This window comes from Phalacrocorax aristotelis, chromosome 9 (assembly GCF_949628215.1).
Source record: "Phalacrocorax aristotelis chromosome 9, bGulAri2.1, whole genome shotgun sequence".
NCBI classification, from domain to species: domain Eukaryota; kingdom Metazoa; phylum Chordata; class Aves; order Suliformes; family Phalacrocoracidae; genus Phalacrocorax; species Phalacrocorax aristotelis.
In genome coordinates, this window is record NC_134284.1 from 33,231,181 (window position 1) to 33,254,404 (window position 23,224).

The 23,224-nt window shown below is 40.6% G+C and overlaps 1 protein-coding gene across 1 annotated transcript; it reads right to left on the bottom strand.

The window, feature by feature from the left end:
• Nucleotides 1-181: 181 nt before the first annotated feature.
• Nucleotides 182-22,082, bottom strand: NAA30 (N-alpha-acetyltransferase 30, NatC catalytic subunit). The gene is made up of 5 exons (XM_075104242.1): nt 21,695-22,082; nt 20,474-21,409; nt 12,861-12,984; nt 10,760-10,815; nt 182-3,520 (listed from the first exon to the last, which is right to left on the bottom strand). Exons 2-5 carry the CDS (start codon nt 21,404-21,406, stop codon nt 3,383-3,385), a joined length of 1,251 nt encoding a protein of 416 aa, XP_074960343.1. The 5' UTR covers nt 21,407-21,409; nt 21,695-22,082; the 3' UTR covers nt 182-3,382.
• Nucleotides 22,083-23,224: the final 1,142 nt, after the last annotated feature.

The following is a 23,224-nucleotide window of genomic DNA, read 5'->3' on the forward strand; positions in this document are numbered from 1 at the left end:
CAGCGATGACACTGATGTTCACATAAATGTTATTCAAGATGCTTCTAACAGAGGCATGGAAATGAAAATCAAGTAGCGATAAACAATTCTCTTGTAAAAATTTTTCCACCATTTCTCTCTCAAGAATAAGCATGTATTCATATTTTGTAGACAGAGCAAAACAATCATTAGAACATTTCCATTCAAAAGGAAATAGATAAACAACTTAACCATTTATTTGACTGCATTGTATTTAGACAGCTTATACATTTCATAACCCCACTGTTTTTGTTCTCATCAAAAAATGATAAAGGGACAGAAGAATATAATCCACTCAAAACAGCAGTCCAGTATTTTGAGATACACTTGATACTTTCATAGGTGCCCACCTGATACCTGAACTCCAATATAGGTTGCAATGTTTATACAAGACCTGAAATCTTTTTCAGCATAGCACTCAGTTTTAGCAATGTCTTGCAGTGCCCTGAAAATAGTACGTGATGTACTATGCGACGCCAATTAGATTATGCCTACTTTTCTTGAAGGTGACAAACCTGATTGTTTCTTAAAAAAAAAAAACAAACCACAATATAATGCAAACATCCATACTGACATGTCAGCCAACAGCAACATTTGGGCAAATTTAAAGATATAAGCGATCAAAACTCCTTAGTTAGATTTGTCAATGCAAAAGGTGAGGGGGAGAGGACTGTGTTTTAGCAACAGACATGAGAAATAACCAACTTTTCATTGCTATATTCCTTCTGAAAACCTATTTTCAGCTCTTTGCAAATTTGGAACTTCCCACTTGATATCCGAATCCCAAGCAACACAGAGAACAAATCTGTTTCTTTTAATACGAACCAACACATACAGCTTCAGCATCTTCCGTAGTGAACTGTGTGTTACACAGCAGCAATATCAGAACCTTTCAGGCACTGTGCTCTTTTAAAAGAAACGCGCACCTATTTTGCACAGTATTTTCAAAACACGCGTGGCAACAATTCCTTCTCACAATAAACAAGCAGAATTGTATTTGAAGTTTGCTCAGAAGCGATATTTTTGGCAGTGCCTTCACAAAAAAGGATTTTGGCTAACTTCTAAGTCGGCTTTTGAATCTAAAGACACCCACGGCTTAAATATTAACCAACAGAAAACTTGCCTGTCAGGACTTTCACTTTTTAAACATCAGCAGACACACAAGATAGCCTAGTTTGCAATTTGCGATACAAGTCCAACAGCTGTTAACAAGGTACGAAACCTCCCTGATCAGCCTCCTTAGCTCACGCAAGCCAGAGCAGTCACTGCGTCCTGGACCACTGGAACTCGGTTAAGTCCGTTTCGATTGACTTAACATTACCAACATTTAAGTCTTAACTATGAATGGAACCCCCTGAAAAGCCACCCAGAAAAACTGGCAAGCCTGAGGGATCAGGGTAAAGTGAACAAAAGGTTTTGTCACAGGGCAGCAGTGGCAACATCCAGCCTTTACGCTGAACGGCAACATGTTCTGTGAATAACAGACTCCAGTTTATAAAGCTTTGTCTTGGGCACCATTTTAAATATGAGTTTTCTTTACTGAGGGGAACAAACCCCCTCAAAAGCAAAATGGTGTCTATAAGCAGAAAACTCAGAAGGGCCAATTTCCATTAAAAGTCTTTATTTTCAAATACAACTCATAATTTGTACATGGTAAGAATTGTCCATCGCCACGTGCGATTGGTCTGTGCAAAATAAGGCTTTCCTTTAAATCCAGTTTTCCTGCACAGGGCTCTTTTCCAAACGTTACTGGAGGTAGGGGTTTTGTTGGTTTTGTTGTTAAGTGAACAGTAATTAGCAAAAAAACCCATGACTCAAACCAAACCCTTAAAAAAAAATAAAATGAGTGTAGTAAGGCAAATCTGAAGAGTACGCTCAACTACAGCAGAGCGGATTCACTGAGACTTCATCCTTTTCACAGATTACATAGGTGCTTCCACAAGTCAACTAATACCTTTTTTTGTCAAAGTGAAAAAAACCCCAACTGATTCATACAACTGGGCTATATAATCACACTGGACAAGAAAGCCTAGACACTGTAATTACTGAAAAAAATTGATGGGTATTGGTAAAACCTATAACAGCCCAATTAAAGAAAGAAGGAAAGAAGAAGAGAAAAACAGAGCAAGAGTGAATGCGAGAGAGAGAGAGAGAGAGAGAGAGAGAGAGAGAGAGAGAGAAGTCCTTCCCCGCTGCTTTGATTTTCCAGGGAGAAAATCCCCCAATAATTTAGCTCATATAAGTTTAGAGAAAATGAGAGCAGCTAAAAATGCATACAATACACCTTGAAATTTATTTCCAAGACCAAGAACCAAAGATTGAAGCATTTTAGAACACGGAAGCAAAGCAATCTGAACCTGGAAAAAAAAAAAATTGTTCCAACTATCTTAAAATAGCTGTTTTTTCAGAGCTTCTAGCAATAATTTTGATTAAATAAAATCATACCAATTTACATTAATTTTCTATATCTTCTTTTAAAAGTCCCTCACTCTTTTAATGAAAAAAGTGCATCCAAAACCAGCAGAGATTTACTGGTGACATCAGGTTCTCTTTTAGCAGCTACTCAAGGTTTTCAAAATAGCTTACACTTCTTGCTATAAGAAAAGAAGGGCCTTCCAAACCCTCGTTTGGGAGAAGTATCCAAATTATAAAAATCTGAAATAATTTATTATCAAATCCAGAATTTAAATAAAAGCAGAAATTTTCTTGCAAAGACAATTGAAAAAGTAAAAGAAAAGCATGCACTCCAAACTTAGAGGTGAAGACAAATATACTTATCTATACAGGCACTGGCAGACGCAATTTAATTGTTACTGTTACTCATTGTAACACACACCCCACCCTACAATACATTTTTTTCATTCACTAATCACTGAGGTACCAATATTTAAGAATGGAAAATTCAATATTGAAAAATAAAACCTAAAATTGAAGCCTTTTTCCAGAAAACTATGGCAATTTTTTGTATGAAATGTTAGTATACTTATAGAATTTTACAATCTACATTGGCTTTTTTCTGGAACCAAAAGTCACGTTCCACATACAGGTTCTTTGATAAAATGTTCACTGTGTATGGAATACAGTCAGTAGACTTGCAAATGAATTAACATATCTTGGCTATCAACTGGCACATCTTGCTGGTACCAAAAGAACTCGAAGTTTGAAACAATCGGTTTTAATTCTGAACAAATGCGCCATGCCAAAGTGCAACAAATGTGCGCGACACTCAATGAGACACTGACAGATTAAGAGCTGCATGGAAATTACTAAGTCCACCTGCAAAGCAATTTTGTACAAATTGCATTGCATGCAAAGGACAACTCTGCGCTGTTGGGACGTTGGTTGCTTGATGTGATGGTTTCTTTTAACGCAGCCATAGTTTAAGACGCAGTGCATCAACTCCATTTAAATAGTATCTGAACAGCCTCTTGTCTCGCACAAAACCAAGGTTTTCATAAAGTTTCAAAGCGGACTTATTTGTGATTTCTGTTTCCAATACAACCTTTAAGGAAGGAAGGAAAAAAAAAAAAGAAAAAAGCATATTGTATTAGAAAGCAGTTGCAATTACATGACTACTGAACCAATTTCAAACTTTTTTTAAGATACTTATTAGCAATGACTGAAATTATTTTTTTTTTTGGCCTGACTTATTCAAGCAACCCCTCTTCATTCCCACATTTTACAAAAGAAAAAAAAAAAAGGCAGTTAATCAGCAACTGCAATTGTAAACAACTTTCATTCATAACAAGATTTTAGATCTTTGCTGTAAACAGTATTTCAACTCATTACTAACAGCTAGGTAACCCAAAACGACTCGTCCCCCAAAATTCCTCTCCCCCACCCCCCCACCCCCTCCAAAAAGGCAAAAAAACCAAACCAACCTACAGAACAGGTTAGGGTCCAAAACATACTTTGAATTTTCAATGACCAACTGAACTTTTGCGTATCACGAAAATTTGGCACATGAGGTTTTGTTTAGTCATTTAATATCTTTGACCCCAAATTCGATAGATTTAGACCTAGATACAGGCTTTGGCATTCTATGCCTAGCTGCCAGACCCGATGTTTGCAACTAACATCTGTGCTCAACACAAGTATCCCAAACTCAAATCAGCGTGCACACCAGAAAGAAAGGGCAGCTTCTTCCATCTTTTTCCCGCTGTGTTGGTAAGATCCCAGTTGCAGGAAGACCTGTCATAAACTGCTCAGACCAAACCCAAGTGTAAGAGTAGTCCAAATTAAGCAAAGACTAAAAATTATCCCAGAAGTTTCAAATACAGGCAAAAAAACTACACTGGCGTTAACAAGAGGTTAAATACAAAACCGCTGAAGTATGTCCCTCTGAATTGTTTCCCCCCTTTTCCCCAAACGCACCGAGCGGAGCTCTGGCACAGCTGGTAAGCTGTGTACCTGCTCCAAATGAAAAAACTTGTTTTGCCTCTTTACTGTTGCCCAACTCAATTACTTAAGGATTCTGCTACTAAGGACAGATCATGGTTGCGTGAAAACACAGGCTGCACTAATAAGCTGACTAGACTATATACAGTCCCATGACAATGTACATTCATATATTAAACAAGACACTGTAGAAAGACCATATAATGAAAATACAGCCTAAGCAATTTCTGCAGCAAACCAGTGATCACTGCTGGTGTTATGTGCACTGATGGCTATTTCTAAACCAGCATTTGATACCCACTCTGTGTAGTTAGAACCATAAACATAAAGCTCCCTTAGTCCAACAAGTGTCATCTACCCCACCTCAAAACCCAGGGCTCCCTTCTCCTCCAATAAAAAGCAGTAAAACTGGTTAACATCACCCCGCCCCCTTAAAATCAGGAACAAAATATTAGTCTGATTGTGTAGAACAGTTTAAGTCAATCTACTTTGTGGACTCTGCAGCCACACTGTCTTCAGGCTTGTATCTCCACTCCCCCTCACCTCTCCTGCCAGCTCACCAGGCTTGTTGCTGAGCTACTGCAAAAAGCAACCTGGTAGAAAGCCTTTCCTTTTTCTCTCCATCAGGTTTGTTTTCTGCAGTCTGCGGAGTGGCTAAGCCAATGTAAATGAGGGAGGCAGCCGGCAGTTAGACCGCTCACCTTCAATAGGATTTAAAAATCCATTTAATGTATATATTTGACCATTACTCAAGTTTCAAGCCACTCTAACTACACTCCAGTGGATAATTCCCCTTGCGCTTCTCAGTGCAAGAACATTGAAAGAACAGCAAACCTGGGGCTAACAACCCAATGAACAACATAAGACTTCGAAGTTTGATTTCCGAAAAGGAACTAAGAGTGACACATTAAAATATTAATAGTCAGAGTTCTTAAATTACAGTAGGACAGCCTGTTGTACCTGCACACTTAACACAGCCTAATTCAATTCTTAGCCTTATGGCAAGAGCTACAGATTTAATTTCTCTAGCTGGTACCACATAAAATACTACTAGCAAGTCTTGTGACTTGACTGAGTACTCTTAACATCCTTAAGCCATTAAAATGGCTAACTTAATTTGTAGCAAAATAAGGAAGTGCAGTAGTTTTCCTGAGTGCTACTTTCTACACAGTTATGCATATTGTACATCTTAATTCGAATTAAAACAAAGCATTACACCTAAGAGGAAATCTGACCCATGCAAATCCACAGTGCAGGAGACTATTATTTGAACTCTAGCTACAAATGGCATTTGCTCTCACAAAAGTTTAGTAACCTGGCAGAGTGATACAACAAGTCTGTATTCAACTGCAAGCTTGCACATCTTGCAATGCTAAAAGACTTCCAACACTGCAGATCACTGAATTTAAGGGAGTGGTTAAATGTGGAAATTCAGGTTTGTTGGAATCCCGCTACCTGCGTGAATGCTCATCTTGAAAGCAAATGCAAGAGATTTGCTCTGGTATTTCTAAGAAAGACTCAGAACAATGAAAAATAATCAATGGATTGCGTTGACCTCAAAGGGCTGAAGGGTTTCTATTATCTAAAAAGGAAACACAGTCATATTTTATCCAGATTTCAATTAGGATTGTTTTGTGAAGGATTCATCTCTTCCCGTGTGAGATTTTCAATCAAGCTCCAAATGCTCAATCATTATATTTATTTCTGGTCTCAGAGGGTCTATTTTCTTGTACACATGTGCCTGTTAAATCCTCTAATAACACCATCACATCCTCCCCTGGAGGCCCGCAGAGGTCTGATTGGATTTAACAGCATTTTCTGCACAAGCTGCAACTTTCTGAAGGCTCGTACCTTCTCTTATGTCTTAAATTTCATAAACCTAACATTTTATCTCAACTCTCTAATTTTAACTGGGTTTAGAAGCAAGAAATCGTCTATAGTGAGTGGAGTGAAATGTTTCTTGTTATTATGTTTTCATACCCAGAATTTATTCCTAAACTGAATTAAAAATGGAGGGGTCGAGTTTTCTTGCTTCTTCACTTCAAACTCTGAATGAACTTAAGTTTAGAAACCAAGTCATAGAATGAATACGGCCAAACCAAATAAGCAAATGAAGAAAGTATCTCTTAGCACTCACTGAAGAGGTTGATATTCCTACTTGTAACTCTGGCATAGCATCAGACTCAAGTTATGGGTGATTGTCCAGTGCCCTTCATCAGTTTAATCATCTTAACTTTTAAAGAAAGGTAGTATCCAAAATAAAACACTCAATATCTTAGATGAGTGGTAGATTAAGAAAAAGCTAAGATGTCAATAGTTTGATAATTTCAAATAGGATTATTTACAAATAGGCATTTAATTTTTACAAGCGTAGTACCGAATCACCCACTTTTGGTCAAAGGTCAGGTGACCCACTTTAAATCACCCTAAAGTTTGAACAGAAATTCTCATGAGAAGTTGCACCTCCTTTCTGCAGTCTACATTTTGCTTAAAAGAAAGCTCCTGAAAGTCCCACTTACTAGAGCCTTATTTTGATTAGTTACCAGTTACATATTTCAGTAATATGAAGTAAATGAATCGTATGCAGATTACTTAGTCATTTGTTACAGATGTAAAACCTACTTATGAATGAACAACTCCTCCTTTTTAATTGCGATTAAGGGATGTAGCAGTTCCACATGAAGGTCTGAAGCACTACAATTTTTGAAAATTGCTTGTCAGTAAAAATGAAGCAAATGAAGAAAAAGCGGCCAGATGTCTGACTTGCTGAAGTTAGCACATACTTTCCGTTTTACACTGGAAGAACAGTATCTTCAAAACTTTGGAGGTAGGAGGAAAACTATTCCCCTTCACCGGAGTTATTTCCATAGTTCACATTTTCTACGCAACCAGCCCATAAGGTATTCTAAGTTTTTGTGACCTACTGGAAACTCAGCCCATTATAACATTGAAAACCTTCAGTTCACTACCCCAAATACTAGAATGCCATTAACATCAAATGCCTGAGAAAGTCACCAAGGCTAGAAAAAAAAACAGAACAAACAAAACCCAAACCAAAGATCCCTCAAGTTTTGTAATGTTATATCCAAGTGCTCCAACTCAAAGTATGCTGTTGAGTACTTTCTTCAGGCTTGAAGGTTATTTCCGTTTCAACCACCCACCCCCAGCATCAGATTGCTTCCCTTGTTTCTGTTCTAATACAGACCATGGCCAGTTTTGTGGCCATCTCTTCCCCTCCACACAGATCCCATGCCAGCCAATTCACTTCTTCACTTACTCCACAGCTTCCTCGAGCTGGGAAACAACCCCTGGCTGGAAGGATATTACCTTTCAGCTTTGAAGCATGGCATATAGCATAAACCACCTCTTAGACGGCTGACTGACCACAGAGCTTGCACTGTAAATCACTTGTTGCATAGGCCTGACTTAGTTTATTCCCACTAAATGAGCTTGCAGGAAAAAAAAAAAACATGTCCTTAATCACTAAAATATTGCAGCATATTTTGAAATGCCAGCACATCAGTAGTAATTTTTCAAGATTTTCATCTCTGGTGTTGTATAAATACTGTGTTTTTCATGACTCAATGTTGATACCTCAAAAGTCCAATCTACGGTGCTTTGAAAAGTAACATACTTAATGAAGCATTTATCAGATTATATGCCACAAATTATTAAAGTTAAGTACATTTACTCTTCTATTCCATAATTAGATTGAAGGGAAGAGTTTCCAAGCAGCCTTTGGAAATTTTTCATGACACCCACAGCTGCATATTCATGTTTTTAATCCTATTCCAAGCAAATCTCAGAAAATAGCTTTTTTTTTTTTAATTGCAGATCTTCTTATATGAAGTAGCAGCATCTTTTTATTTTCATTGTGCTTCTGATTTTATTCAGGGATGTAGAAAAAATACCTTAAGAGCAGCAGAGATGATTAAACTATTTACACACCTCACGAAGACAGATTACTCTGATGCACTATGTCATGTTTGACCAGCTCTAGGCATCAACTGGACAGCCAGAAACCATTCTCCCAACAACTGCTGTAAAAACTGGTGAGGGTACGTGCCTTGGCTCTGTCAGACAGAGCTTTTAATGGGTGGCGAGTTGGATTTTTCAAATTCTGGTCATGACTGAAAACTCAGCAATCCACCATGCGGTACAGGTAACCAACATAATTATTTTGTACCACGTGTGTCTGGAAGAAACCTACACTTGGTGGCAAAGACTAAAGCGTGAAAGCATTGGCTATTTGGCTGTAGATAATCGGTACATGAAAAGGAACAACACAGATATATCAAATCGGTGTGGGTATGCCTCTGCATAGAAAGTCAGAAACATACTTGGCTTGTGCTCCACGTCGCCCGGGCATAATAAGCTCCCGTTTCAAAATTTTGTGCCAGCACAAGACTCAGGTGATGCAAAAGCCCCCAAGAAGCAGGGCATAATTAGTTCAGAATCATCATCCCACAAACACAGTTAGTTTCCAAACTGGAACTGAAACATGCCTGCACCTGTCCCACACACACTTCCAGGAGCTTGAGTTGTAGCGTGTTCGATTAAGGAGGGTTAGGAATAGTCTCTGAAAAATGCCCTCTGCACTTAGTACAAACATTTATACAGCACCATAGATTAAAATCTGTGACTAAGGCTTAATGAGGTCTCACTGCAGACTAGCCTGCAACCCTTATCACATTTATTTCATTTTTACAAAGATTAAAAACATTAAGAAGGACTCTTGGACTAATATTACAGCAGTAGAAAAAAAGACACAGAGGAGGTTGTTATGTGTATACCTGTTAGATAGTCCAATTCAGAAATGAAGTTACATGAGAAGTAGTACATACGCATAAATCATGTGGTAATTATTGCAACTGTGGCAGCTTGAGTAGAAACAGCCAGTTGTACTATTGACTAACAACAGGAGGCAATTCACTTCACTTGTCTGCCTCTCAGTTCTCCAACTGCAATGTGAACAGTGCGATAACATTCCTCAATTATTTTCTACTTTTTGAATACTCTAGTAGCAAGAGCAAATGAATTTGAGACCATAGTGGAAAGCAATAGAAAAAAAACCAAACAAAAACCCTATTCTTGATTAGTTCAACATAGCAAGTAGTAAAAAAGATTAGAGCAAAGCATATTACATATGATGATAGAAGCAACAAGCCAAAACATGGAATTTAAAGAATTACAGAACTATCAGATTGCACTACACTGCTTGAGTACAATGTAAATTACAGAGGGGAAAAGGAAGGAAAAAAAAAAAAAAAAAAAAACCAAAAAAAAAAAAAGGAGGACACCAGTAAGCAGAGGCACGAAGGAAGCTGAAGGGAAGAATAAATATCTCAAACAATGAATGAAGTCAGAACATATGCAAGGGTGCTGCAAGAGGCGTAACACAAGTGGAAAAATAAACAAGAGTATGTGCCAGAAGTCCTGCAACACAAATTGTAGTTTTGCATAAGAAACCTCACCACACACAGCAGGACAATTGAGGGAGCAGCTGAAAGGAGATAACAGAGAGATCAAAGGATCCTTAACTATGACACACTGAAATGACACAGTGCTCACATATCAGGAACAAGCTAACAATTGCATTGTACCAAGCAGAGGAAAGTTAAAGGGACAGATAACCAGATTAAGGAGAGGAGGTGGAGGGAGAATTCCTCACAAGTTACATGTGGCACATAAAGGTTGTTAGCTGCTTTACATATATATATATTACACACACATATATAAAACAAAAATTAGGGAGTGTGATCTGGTAAAAGGAAAGGCTGATAACACATAGGCCAGAGAAAGTCTGACAGTGATTCAGTCACTTTCCTTCCAAGTTTTCACTGACATGCTAAATCTTGAGATTTCTGTCAGTGCTGCATAACACAGCTATGCACTGTCAGAACAGCCTGACAAATTGTTGTGATAAAACCATATTCTGCAATACCACAGCACGTACTGTTCCAGTTATCTCTATGTGTTCTGAAAGGATGGAAGTGTTACGCACAACATGCAAGTTACACAGTTACGCTGGTCAGTAGCACCTTAAACTAGAGTCTTTGGAAGAAAATGTGCCTGCCACCCAACACTGAAACAGCTTCGCAAAGTAAAACAAAACCTGCAACGCTGAATTTGAGCCCTTATGACAAATTTAGAAAATCCTTCTCTTATTTGTGCCGTATGTTTTTCTGAGGTTATTTTTCCTTTTATTATAAAAGGAATAGCTTCTTACCAACCCACTCCCCACCTAAAAAAGTCCTGTAGAAAAAAAACCTGTGAAATGAATCCACATATAGGAGAATGCAAACCATTTACATTATGAAAGTGTTTGATTATAAAATCTTACCTCATCACAATCTCCTTCAACCATAGCATAAATAGCTTTCTTAACCAAGTTTGTACCTGAAATATAGATTTCAGTAAGTGTCAGAGTTGCAATGCAAAAGATGCTAATTTATATATGACTAACATGTGCTACCTACATGACATGACACCTGGGGAAAGTAGGGAGCAAAGAAAGAAAGAAACAAGAAGTTGCAGTCAAGCTACAGTCTCAAGTTTGAACATAAAAATAATCTGAAAAGTTATCCAGAGACTCAGCTTGACCACAAGATTCTTCTAACAAGGATATTAGAAACAGGCTTCTATGTTTAAGTAGTGTTATATATAGCCTTCCAAGATGTGATTCATTCCTCTTTGTTGCATTTAAAGTCAAAATCTGCTGGCACGTACTTGAAGGACATTAATCTTTCAAGGGAATTTCCTCTTACTAAAACAAATAATTCTATTAGTAACAGAACTTATGAAACCACTTTTCTTGTGGCTCAATCCCATTTGGATTGGCTAGTATATAATAATATGGTTGAAGCCCATCCCTTCCCCTCAGTCAAGCATTAATTTAATTATTTATCATTATTTTTCATCTATTTCACAACAGTTCTACAAATGTAATATCCCTACCTGTCTGTAGAATTGGGGTGAAATTGAAAGTTGATTTCAAAGTTATTAGTGGAAAAAACTGCTGTTCAATGAAATTGCATAAATCTCACTTCCATAAGAAGGCTAAGGAAAAGGAAAAAAAACCCCAAGGAATCTAGAGAATGTTTTAAAGTATTCTCAAAACTTTAATCAGTTAAGATTTCCATTGAACGTACGACAAAACTGTACTACATTTAAAACAAATTTTCAGATTAACTGCATACTTGGAGAAACAGCAAGGTGGCAAGGTGGGAAAAAGTCAACATACATAATGCTAAAGTAAGCAAGGCTTTAAATACAAATTCTATTTATATAACTTTAAAATACGAACTGACTAAAGCAAGGGAAAAATCTTGCAGAGATCTTCATAACAACAGCATTAGTTCATATTTACTTATGAATCCAAGCACCTGCAATTAAATTATGGCAGGCTCCTTCATGACTCAGCTAAAAGGAAAGGAGAGGCAGTGACTTCTCAGTATCCTCTTCCCTCTGCTCCACTATAGAAACCCAACAATGGCTTCAGAATTGCTCTGAAGAAAAGAAAAAGAGTCTGCACATGCTTGAATAGTCATGATAATACGTAGTGCTTCAAGTTTGTTGGAGTTTGGTTTTTTTTTTAAGAGAACATGCACAATGTTACCATTCTGCAATGTATCACTGTATTTTTCCATTGCAAGTAATTTTCTGTCCTTAATCGCAAAAGTATGAGCTGTTCAGTGTGAACGAGTGGTGAAGCACATTTCTAGCCTTTAAAGCTGATGTCTATGTTTTAAGCTAAAAATGTTACAAAATGTGATTTCACAATAACCAACACAAATAAATTAAGTTCCACCAGAACAAATCTTTAATTAAGCCAGCTAGGATAACTGGTGGTAGAATGAAAACCCCTTCATCAGGGCAAAACTGATCGTTGAGGGAGGGCAAACTCCCTGCCAAGAGTTATTTACCATATAAATTCCCGACAAAACAGACCTCTGTTTCAGTCATTCAAGTAGCGATATGCAACTATTTTTCTTCACTTATTAATACAGCAATGAGCTACATACATTCTCCCCAATGGGTGATATAAGCATAACTGGTAGGGGAAGCCAGGGGATAAGTTCACTGAGAAAAGATAGACTAAACATTACATAGGAATACAGTGATGAGGGCACATATGAAAACACAAAGCAATTCCCACTGTTGTTATTTGACAGTGGTAGCAGGCAGAGCAGGCAGGCTGCTGACTGCCTTTCTTTTTAGCTTTATCGTACCCCAGATGTAAATCTCACAGGGCATTTCAGGTTATTTTAACAAAAATTAAAAAAAAACCACAAAACACTGGGGAGCTTGTGTGGTCAAGTAAGGCGGGAATGACAGACAAACCACCACATCTAGAAGTTCATTTCTGCTTAAATCTTTACGACAGCTACAGTTATCTCAACTACTGGATTTAAGGGAGAAATAACAAAAAAGGCTATTCTTACCAATTCCTTTTCTTCTGTATTTGGAATCCACTGCTAACATGGCTATATAACCTCTGCGGAACATCTTTTTGTGCATATCCAGCTTGCAGACGATGGCACCTACACACTCCTCACCTACCATGGCCTTAAAGACAAACATACACGTATGCATTCTCAGTTTGTGATCTACAGTGCTACCAAAAGTAGTAAACCAGTTCATTTTAAGTGAAACAGCCACACCAAATATGTTTGCATAAAGCCATAAAAAACCCCAACTAAATAAATTTTAAAAACATCTCCAGAACGGTAAATAAGATTAAAGGACTGTTATTTCTTTATTACATTCCAATAAAGTTACAGTCAATAAACAGCCAATGAATTATCCAGGAGGTAACCACAGTGTTATTCCATGAAGCCTACAGGCAAGAACACGTATGGCAGAAAGGGGGGGGGGTAAAAAAAAAAAAAAAAAAAAAAAAAAGACCAGGTTAAGTCATAAATCACCCTTTCACATGGGCTGCCACAGAGGAAAAAAGTCCATCTCTGTTTTATAATGACCTGAATTTTCATGTACAAAGGCTGTGGTAGATAACAAGCTTAAATTTTGTCTGGTTTAAATGTCAAGGCCACAATGGATCACAGAAAAATGTTTAATCTTTAGAAGCTGTCATTTTCAGTCATAGGACACCCAAAGAACAAACAAAAAAGCACATAGTTAATTTCACACATTTTAACTGTTCAGAGTTTTCATTTGTTAAGAGCTCTGCACCGACAGTTAAACACAACAGTATTGTCAGAAAAAGCATGGCCAAGGAGATGTAGTTATTCTGAAATATCAAGAAAAAAAAATCACAAGAAGAAAAGAAACCAACTCCACCCCAAATACTTGTCAAACCACTTGCACGACCACTGTGTTCACCAAAATTTTACCATGAAATGTATTATAGAAAGAGTGTAAGAAAAACTAAGTCATATGCTAACTGCAGGATTAGGCAGCATGAGAGACTAAGGGCATTATAACCTGCAGCAGTAAAACTGAACAATGCTGCAGAGCAGGACAGCATCCAAAGGGACAATGAATTACTGCTCATTCAGGAAAGATTGACAGAGATAAAAAAGAAACTCATAATTGTATGTATACGTGTAAATGGACCCACAGACTTTGGCAGACCTGTATCTGTATGGGGGGAACTAGCCTTCGGCTCAAACGTAGCAACTAAACCAGGACTAGAGCACATGATTGGCACAAGCATGTGCTGGCACAAGCACTTCGGGATAATCCAAATTTACAACAGTAAGACACGTCAAATGAAAAGGACTTGCCGGAGCCAGCATTGCCAGGCACCAGCGCAGCCCACCTGTGAACCCAATGCTCGCTTCTCCAAAGTCCATGGTATATACTCCATAGTCTCCAACCACCTGAACCTTTCTGTATACAGCTTGTAAGCTAAGACTCTACAGACAGAAGATTCACTCATGCACATCATATTGCAGGCGCAGACCCACAGATTTTTTGCCCCAAGAATAACAATATCTTCTAGCATCTCTACCTGGATGGTGGGTTATTTATGAAGTTAGCTGTCAACCAGGAGCTGTATCAAAGGTGAAATGAAGCAGCCCAAAATGTATGAGCTGCAGTTCCAAAGCCCTATGGTACAGCGTGATCCTAATACCATTTCTAAAATGGTTTAAGCTCATCAGACAAATATAATTATTGCTAAGTTTTTATTTGGCAGGAAAACATGTTTTTTAGCAGTATCCAAGAAAAATCCTGAACAATCTAAACAATTGTTTTTTAAAAACAAAAACTGTAGCATGATCTAAATGGACTGAAATACACAGCCTCTAAGCAGTCTTTCATTTGTCCTAAAACAGTTTATTCCGTAGAAGAGAAAAGCTGTACTTATACTAAAACCGTGTATGCAAAGTGTCAGCTCAAGGCAAGTTTTGTATCTCGGCTCAGACCTGAGAAAACCAGGGAGTTAAATAGAGAGTATCATCAGACAGACTGTTCATAACATTGCTATAATTATGCAGAGTACCTAGATGTAATCTTACACCCCACTAAAAAAAAAAAGCACACCACAAACTAGCATGTTATAGTTACGCTTTGCCCTGAAGTGAACACGTGCAAATTGTTGATCGTAACAGTCATGCAGAGAATTTTTAAGATATATTTTTCACACACTTCAAGAGTAGTGACATTCTAGACATTTCATATCCATGTTCTTTCTTGTTTAGGGCACTTTTCAGAAAAGCTATGTTCATGAATCGTATATTTAAAATGCTAAATGAACAGCAAAGAATTTTGTTTCAGTGATCAAAGCAGCAAATACCCACTGGTTCTACCACTGTTGCCAGAGAGTTGAATAAAGCATGACTTTGTTACCAGCTCCCCAAGCACACAAATCTATTTCTCTGTCTTTAGGCAGGTAAGTCTGCCAGCTAATCTACGGTTGTTCCACTCAGAGAGGGAGTGCTTCATTTCCACCTCAATTTGAGTTTTTTTTTGTTGCCTTCCCTCTCCTTTCTCCTGCTCTCCAACCTTATCTAAAGCTGGAAACAAATCTAAAATGTGATGTAAAACTTTGTAATTTAATTTCCTGGAGAAGGTTAAACTGTGTAAATAAAAAAAACCAGACTGAAATAGGGAGAGTGGGGAGGACAGAGAAAAAGTAGTTCCCACACAGTAACATTTATGAAAACACAATCATGGGCCAAATTTTCTTTTCAGGTGTATAAGACTACTTCTAAACATAAAAGTTTCTGCAAACAGAATTCAGCCCGTTACTACTACATAATATAAACTCCACAGAGTACTATAAGATTTACTTCAATTTTAAGTCATTAGCAGGATTAACATACATGAATTCAAATCCAATATTTGCATCAACTTTGTTCTTATGAATAAGTTTAAATGTTTAAAACAAACTAGATTCTAATATCTGCGTATTGCAACCATGCATTGCTAGAAGAGTTAGCACAGGAATGTCTGTAAATCGGCAAGAACATGACTTTTCACAAAATTAAACGCTTGGCATTAATTTCATTAGCAAAGATGGCAACAAGTCCGTCAGCCACAGTCTGAGTATGCATTTAATACCCAGATCCTGGAACATTTGTTCCCATTTAAAGATTAAAACAACCAACTAGCCCCTGGAAGAGAAATATTTTGCGATTCAAATGCAGTAGAACTTGCACTACTGCAATACAGCTTCCATCTTGCACATGCACCAAAATCCCTCCAAAAGTGTTGCAGAAACAGCTCTGTATGAATCCTTTGGCTTACATTTAGCAATCATGTTACTGAATGCCATTAGAGGATACATTTAGGCTAATGGTTTTAACCTGAAGTCTGGCAGTTCAGTCAGAGCTCTTCACAATACTGGGCAAATTGCTAAGTCGCCCTGTTTCCACTCTATGAAACTGGACACGAGCAATTCCCTCCTGTGCAAGGGCACTGCCAGAATAACGACACTAGCTGTTGTTAAGTACTCAGACGCTGCAACGACTGAAGTTTTCACAAAGCTGCTGACAGTGGGAAACGGCTCAGCAAGCCTGTATCTAAAACTACGATCACTCCTAAGAGGAAACTGGAATACAGAGAGAGTTTGCAAATTGGGAATGGATGTTATAGAATTTCTTCCTACATCTGCCATAAGGCTAGGAGGACTTCCCAGACAGTTTCCTAACTTTTCTGGTTCTTCTTTTATGCCCCAGGTTTTCCAGAACAGAAAAACAGGGAAGATGTCTTACAAGTCTTAATTTCAACATCAAGTACGCTTAAGACTCTTGAATAAAATCCAATTTAAAAAAACAAAAAGGCAAAGCATTAGTATAAAACAAGACCTTAACTGCAGTCGTTCAGGATTTACAACACATCTAATACCACTTACATGGAATTAATAGGTTATTTTTAAACTTGTGAAAGTTTAAATTATAAATGCTGCTACAGCTAGCGGCAAAGTTAAGACCCAATAAAAGCAGATTTTCTAGATTTTTTGTAAAAGGCAGCTGAATGGTGCTGAGAGGTTACAACACTCAGCCAGAACTCTGCTTTTATTACATCCTGTCTTATCCAAACTTTGGCAGAGAGCAAGGTTTCCTAAGCTCACCTCTCCCACGCTGAAGTATTTTGAAAACAATTTTCTGTAATATTTAATGTATCAGTTCTAAATGGAAGCGTTAGAACTCTAACACTGCTAAAACTAGAAGCTGCAGAAACAGTTTGAAATGAAGCAACAACTTTGAAAATGCATTTACAATCCATACGTGGACAAAGATGAAGCGATGCTTAAAAATGCTTCACATGAAGCAAAAGACACCCCTTTCCTCTGTCAGTTTTTGACAGAGGAGTGGTTATCATAGGTCACTTGAAGAGAAACTGGGCTGACAGAGCTCCTGGGAATAAGGAAGAATCAGGCACTTACAGGGCCTCCACACCTAGTGCACAGTGCGAACCTGCTCATCCAAAGACAGGCGACAGCTGAGTTTAAGCACACAGTTGCAGTTTATGGAGAAGGAGGTTATTACCTTGCAACAGCTCAGTCAGATAATGCTGCAGCATAACACTTCAGAACTGATCATCAAGTATTACCAACTTGTTACCCCTACAGTCAGGAAGATAGTTACACAGATGAATTTGACATTAAAATGAAGAGGTTCTGAAGATCCCTAGTGTCTCCAGGTCCTTTTAAAGTGGAGTATGAACTACTTTTTTTTTTTTGAGTCTACAGTTAGGAATTGGTTTGATACAGCACAACCACACTAGTGACTGGTTAGGACTGGTCCTATACCCTCCCTCCAGATCTGCATTCTCACCTTTTCCCTTGCTCTGACACCGGTGCCTGTCACATCCCACTATGAATATGTTTGGAGCCTTAAACCAACAGAAACCTTACCCTAAAACATACACATACACACACACTTATAAATATCTGGTAGTGGTGAGAGGGATAGTTTAGCTTCCCAAATCAGAGAAACACCAGGAATCAGAGAAGCACAAGCCAGGAAGAGCTAGTTGAACAGAAAGGAAAAGCAAGCAGCCCTTTTGGTTGCACTAGCCATTAGAGCAACAGTGCACCTTGGGAAGGGAAGACCAAGCCAAAACTCAGCAAGTTTCAAACCCATGACGGGAATAATGTTAATAAGGCTCCCAGAAAATAGCTCTGCACTGTCAGATATCGAAACGCTAGACAGCAAAATTATGGCATTTAAGATGGTTTACTGACTAAATATCAGCAAGGAACAACTGCTAACCATTTATAGAAAATACACATCCCACCTTCAAGTTTAAATGTTGTTAGTACTTTCCCCTCCCGTGCTGAGGAAGGGAAAGGAGCCTGTGACAATGCAATGTAGATGGGAGATTTTTAAAAACAGTAATGGTGAAATTCAGTAAAGGAATTGATTGAACTCCTACAGATATTTTTAAAAATACAATTGAATTGCAGTCTAACCCCTCTCCCCAAGACCAACCAAAACCTGAAACCAGAAGGGTGCGAGGCCAAAAGGCATTAAAGACAAATGATTCTGTGAGATCAGGCACTATGCTTCTGTTCACCATCCTGACGCTGTTCTTGCTAATTGGAATATGCAGTCCCTGACTGAAGATAAATATTTTAAAGAGACTTACTAGATAGAAGTAGTTCAGGAATCCATTAACTGCAGGAACAAATTAAATTTTATAGAACAGAAAGTCTTCAAGACAACCCCTAAAAAATAAATCTTAAAAATACTGAAGTCGGTCACAAAAACACCCATCAAATTTGACTCAACATACTGGAAGAACTTCAAACTATTAAGTAGATAACAATTTGCTAACATCTTTAGACATTCATAGCCACATATTCTTCTCTGCAGTTTTATGTACTTTACGTTCCTCCACCCTTCAAAAAAAAAGGCAAATTGAGTAGATTTAGAGTTCAAGCAAAGTTTTGTTGATTCTTGAAAGCTATTAAAAAAAGAAGCTGTCACTACAAAATAAGCTTAAGGCACTTTCTTCTCCTTGAGTGATATCTTAAGTCTTAGAATGCAGTTGTTAAAAATAAATATTAGAACTCATCGGTTTTAGTGGTCCATCAAACAACTTGCCATTGCTTTTTTGGTCACAAAATTCTCAAGTTGCTCCCTGACAAAAACCATAAATATTTAAAGTCTAAACGGATGCATTGTGATCTAACAGTATCCAATACTGCCTTGGCATTGACAGAGATACACTTGATGCTGGAAGCATGGACATTTGTAGTTCACAAGCATTTGTTTTCAGTATGAGGTAAATCAGTCACACACATAGCTCAGTGCTTGAAAAATACCATTCTGCTTTGATCAGCATCCTTATAATGGCAAACATGACTTTGCATCAAACAACGTTTGCAGATACTTTTGTATTTCTATTTTGTTCCAGAAGGTAATGCTTTGCTCAACTTCCTATAATCCTACCGTATTCCCTCTTCAGGGTTTTAAGAGGCATGGTTCTGAAAATCCTCCTATGAATCATATATAAATCCCACAATAAATTATACCAGACCCTAAACCAAGAACATTCAGGAAGTTTAAGGCCAGATGGATTCCATTAGCCTCACCTCCTGTACTCGTATCCTATTAAAATTTTACAGAAATACTCCTGAATTGAAGGGTGTCTGGGCTCTGGCTAAATCATACCTTTCAGAGAGGTGTCCAGCCTTGATTAAAAGATCAAGAGATAAGAATTCATCATTTACCTTAGCAAGGAAGTGCCATGCACTCCCAAAAATGTTCTGTTTTGCAGACAAGTTTTCCTATGAGTAAATCAAACACAGCTAAGCTCCCACTATACACATATACCCCTCAGGCCAACCTAGGCTCAGTTTCATATACCTGCGGACAGAATACCATCCTGAAGGCATACTTGTCAACTGAGACACAAGTTCTTCCCTGAGAAGTGCTAAACATCTAGAAAGACAGGGTGACAGCTAAATCAATCTTTTCAATAGCGCAGCAAGAAGGACATAAAACTAAATACATGGTTAGGACATAAAACTAAATACATGGTTAGTACAGCAAGACAATCTAAGCAGCATGAGAACTTCTGCATGCTGCATACGCTGTCATGTCTGTAAGAAGCAATACAGTTGTACCTGTCTTTTTCAAAGCTAGCAGGTCAAAATGTCTACAAAATCTTTAACAGTGTCACTTAACATTTATATGCTAGCCACCCTGAAGCCTGTTTTAAAACCATTGTGTAAGAATTACTAAGTGCTTGTAAGACATTAGTGGACTAAGCACTTTATTTTTTAAATACAAACCTAGGAACTGAGACCGAATGATAAATGAGCTAGCAAAGGTCACAAAAGTCAATGTCAAAACCATGATTAAAAGCCTTGAATTCCTGGATCCTATGCCTGTGCTCAAACCACTTCCCCACCGCTTAAAACATATTAACAAATGTAGGAACTTCAGGCATATGTTTTACTTAGACATGCACAGGTCACAAGGGAACTTCATTAGGAAGACAGGTACTTCCAAAAAAGCTTGGCCTTATCCACAAAAAGATTACAAGATGTACTTCTGCAAATGTCAACCCTTTAATCCACTCCTCCCCAGCCCCAAACCACTCCCAATTCCTGCCCTCCCTCGCTCCCTCCGGCACTTACCAAAAAGCAAAGTTGTGGCCAGTTGTGGATAAAATACCTATATGTGTAAATGGAGTAGGGTTCAGACAGATCTTTGGTGATCAGTCTCATGATATCGGGCATCTGCAGCTCTGACTCATATCGGACGTATCGTATCGTTAGGTCCTCCTCGGGCTGAGAGTCCGTTCCCGAGCCTTTCAAACTGCAAGCTGCTGCTAAGGACCTGGAGAGTAGCAGCAGGGACTCCTCCTCCTCCCCTCCTTCATCCCCCTCCTCCTGCTCTTCCTCCTCCAAGCCAGTCCCTCCTGCCAGTCCATTGCGGGCTGCAGTCTTAGCAGCAGTCGTAGCTGTGGCAGCAGGCTGGCTCCTGTCCCCTGTTGCTGCTGCTGCTGCTGCTGCTGGGGGAGAAGGAGGAGGAGAGGGTGCAGTCCTTCCCTGGGGAGGGAGGTGGTTGGTAAGAGGGGATGAGCACGGTGCTGTGGTCGGGGGCGATGACTGCTGCTGCTGTCCAGAGCCCATTGTTTTGCTGGCTCGCTTGTTCTCCAGCCCCTCGGGGGCTGCCCCTGCCTCCGAGCTGAGGATCTTGCTCTTGAGGGAGGCCCGCAGATGCCGCAGCTCGGGGCTGATGAGGCCGTTGAGCTGGTGGTTGTGGTGCGGGGGATGGTGGTGGTGGTGGTGGAGGCGGTGCTGCTGCTGCGGCCCCCCCTTGCCGCCGTCGCTGCTGCCTCCTCCTCCTCCTCGCTGCTGCTGCTCCCGTCCGCCTGCGGGTCCCTCCTCTTCCTCCTCCTCTTCGGCCTCCTCGTCCTGGGCCCCGGCGCAGGCGGCGGCGGCAGCAGAGGAGGTGGAAGAGGAGGAGGAAGCAGCCCCCCCTCCTCCTCCTCCTCCGGGGAAAGGGGAGAGCGTGTCCCCCTGCGGGGAGAGGACGCTGCTAGGCCCCGGCGGTACCTCGGCCATATCCTACGGGAGAGACCGACACAAACCCACCGAGGAGGAGGGCGTCAGACGAGACGGGGGCAGTGGGGGGGGGTGTGTGGAGGCGGCGGCCTCACGGGCCGCGGCCGGGGCGGGGGGGGGGCACGAACAAAGGCAGAGACGGGCGCCCGGGCCCCGCCTCACCGCCCCGCCGCCACCTCCTCCTGCTATCCCGCTCCCCCCGCCGCCGCCGGCGGGGCCTTTCCCCGGTCCCTCGCGGTCCCCGGACGGCCGCCCGCCGCCTCCCCGCCCGCCGCGGCGGCCACTCACCCCCGCTTCTCCTCAGCGCCGCGGCTCCCACTCTCCGCTCATCCACCGGCCGCCAAGCGCGGCCGCCGCTGCCGTAACCCGCGGCCAAGTTTCCTGTCAGCCGTTACGACACTTCCTCCCTTGGCGGTAGGGCCTAGCGACGGGCGGGGCGGCCCCGGGCGGGACGGGGCCACGCCGCCCTCACCCTGACCGGCCCGGCCCCGGCAGCCTCGCCTCGCCCCGCACCGCCCTGCCGGCCCCGCTGGCCAGCCAGGGGTGCTCGGGGAACCCGCTCCCGAGCCCGCGGTGCGGGTCACGGCCTGCCCGTGCGGCGGGGTCAGGCCTTGCAGGGCCTCGGGGCCCGCTCGGCCTAGGCCGGTGCTCCCGCTCAGCGCGCCGGAGCTGGTGTGCGGTAGTGCCTGGGAACTCTCTGGCGAAGTGCCCTCAAAATCCTGCCTGTGCCGCCTCCCTGCCCGCCCTCACACCCCAGGAGACGCTCGCATTAGCGCTTGCGCTTCGTTTCCTTCAATCAGCCCAAACGTGGCAGGGCACAGGCACAGCCCGCAGCGGTGGGTCTGGGGTCGGGGGACGGGCACGAGCAGTGGGTGCTTTGGTGACACTCCGTTGCAGATCAGGGAGGAACGCCGGAGTTGTTGCTCTTCCTGACCACAGCAGCGTGAGGGACGTTATTCCTCGCCTGGATCGGCGAAGGCAGGCCTTGGGCTGCGTTGTGCAACTGATAACAGTGGGAACTCGGCAAAGCTGAAGCTGGAAGAAGTAGTCTCAAGCGATCCAGTTTCTCCACTGCTGTTTGCATTAAATAATCCCTGTTTTAAGAAGGCACCACAGCAACAAAAGCGCCCTTTAGGTGTGAGGATTCTATTAAAACACACGCATGGCCCTTCAAAATACAGAGAAATAGTGGGTTCTTCCTTTTCTCACATGAAAGCTTTGCAGGGCTGTTTTAAGACTTGCTCATTTCAATTCACTACAGTTATTTTTCAAGGAAGTGACAGATCTGGACTTAAAAGGAAAATGCAGCAAGTTCTCTACGTGTCCTAACAGGGTTCTTTAATTAGGAAGAAAATAGGCTGTGGGGTTACAGGCTTCCGCTTATGAATTGCTGAGTTCTGAGGTAAAGTATGAAACGAGTAAAATGCCTGTTTGAAAGTGAGTGAGCTATAAGGCTTTTTTTCAAAGTACTTAATGACAAATACTTATTTTTTGAGAATAAAATGTCTCTCCTTTTAGATATATTTCTTTTCCAAGACTCCATTCAGAAAGATTAATGCCTATTATCTCTATTCTTGTTGGCTTTACGTGCCCTGCAGTTGCAGTGCAGATGAGTTTTTAGACACTTATAGCTAAAAAGGTGTTCACTTGTTCAAGGGTTTAATGGGTTTTCACATGTTCTTTCAGGCACCAAAGGACATTTGTGGGCCTAACTGGACTTGCTCTGGCACCTGGTAGTGCTGTGAAGTTCACTGTCCTGGGGTAGTTTAAACAGAAAGAGCAAACAAATGTCACATCAGGGTAGGGATGGCCCAAAGT

What these genes read in the sequence shown, in the direction of transcription:
- NAA30 (XM_075104242.1), bottom strand. Translation starts at nt 21,406, where the DNA reads ATGGCCGAGGTACCGCCGGGGCCTAGCAGCGTCCTCTCCCCGCAGGGG. An exon ending in GGCCACAACTTTGCTTTTTG is followed by an intron (nt 12,985 to 20,473) that starts GTAAGTGCCGGA and finishes TTTGTCTTTAAG; the next exon opens with GCCATGGTAGGTGAGGAGTG. An exon ending in TTGAAGGAGATTGTGATGAG is followed by an intron (nt 3,521 to 10,759) that starts GTAAGATTTTAT and finishes CCTTCCTTAAAG; the next exon opens with GTTGTATTGGAAACAGAAAT.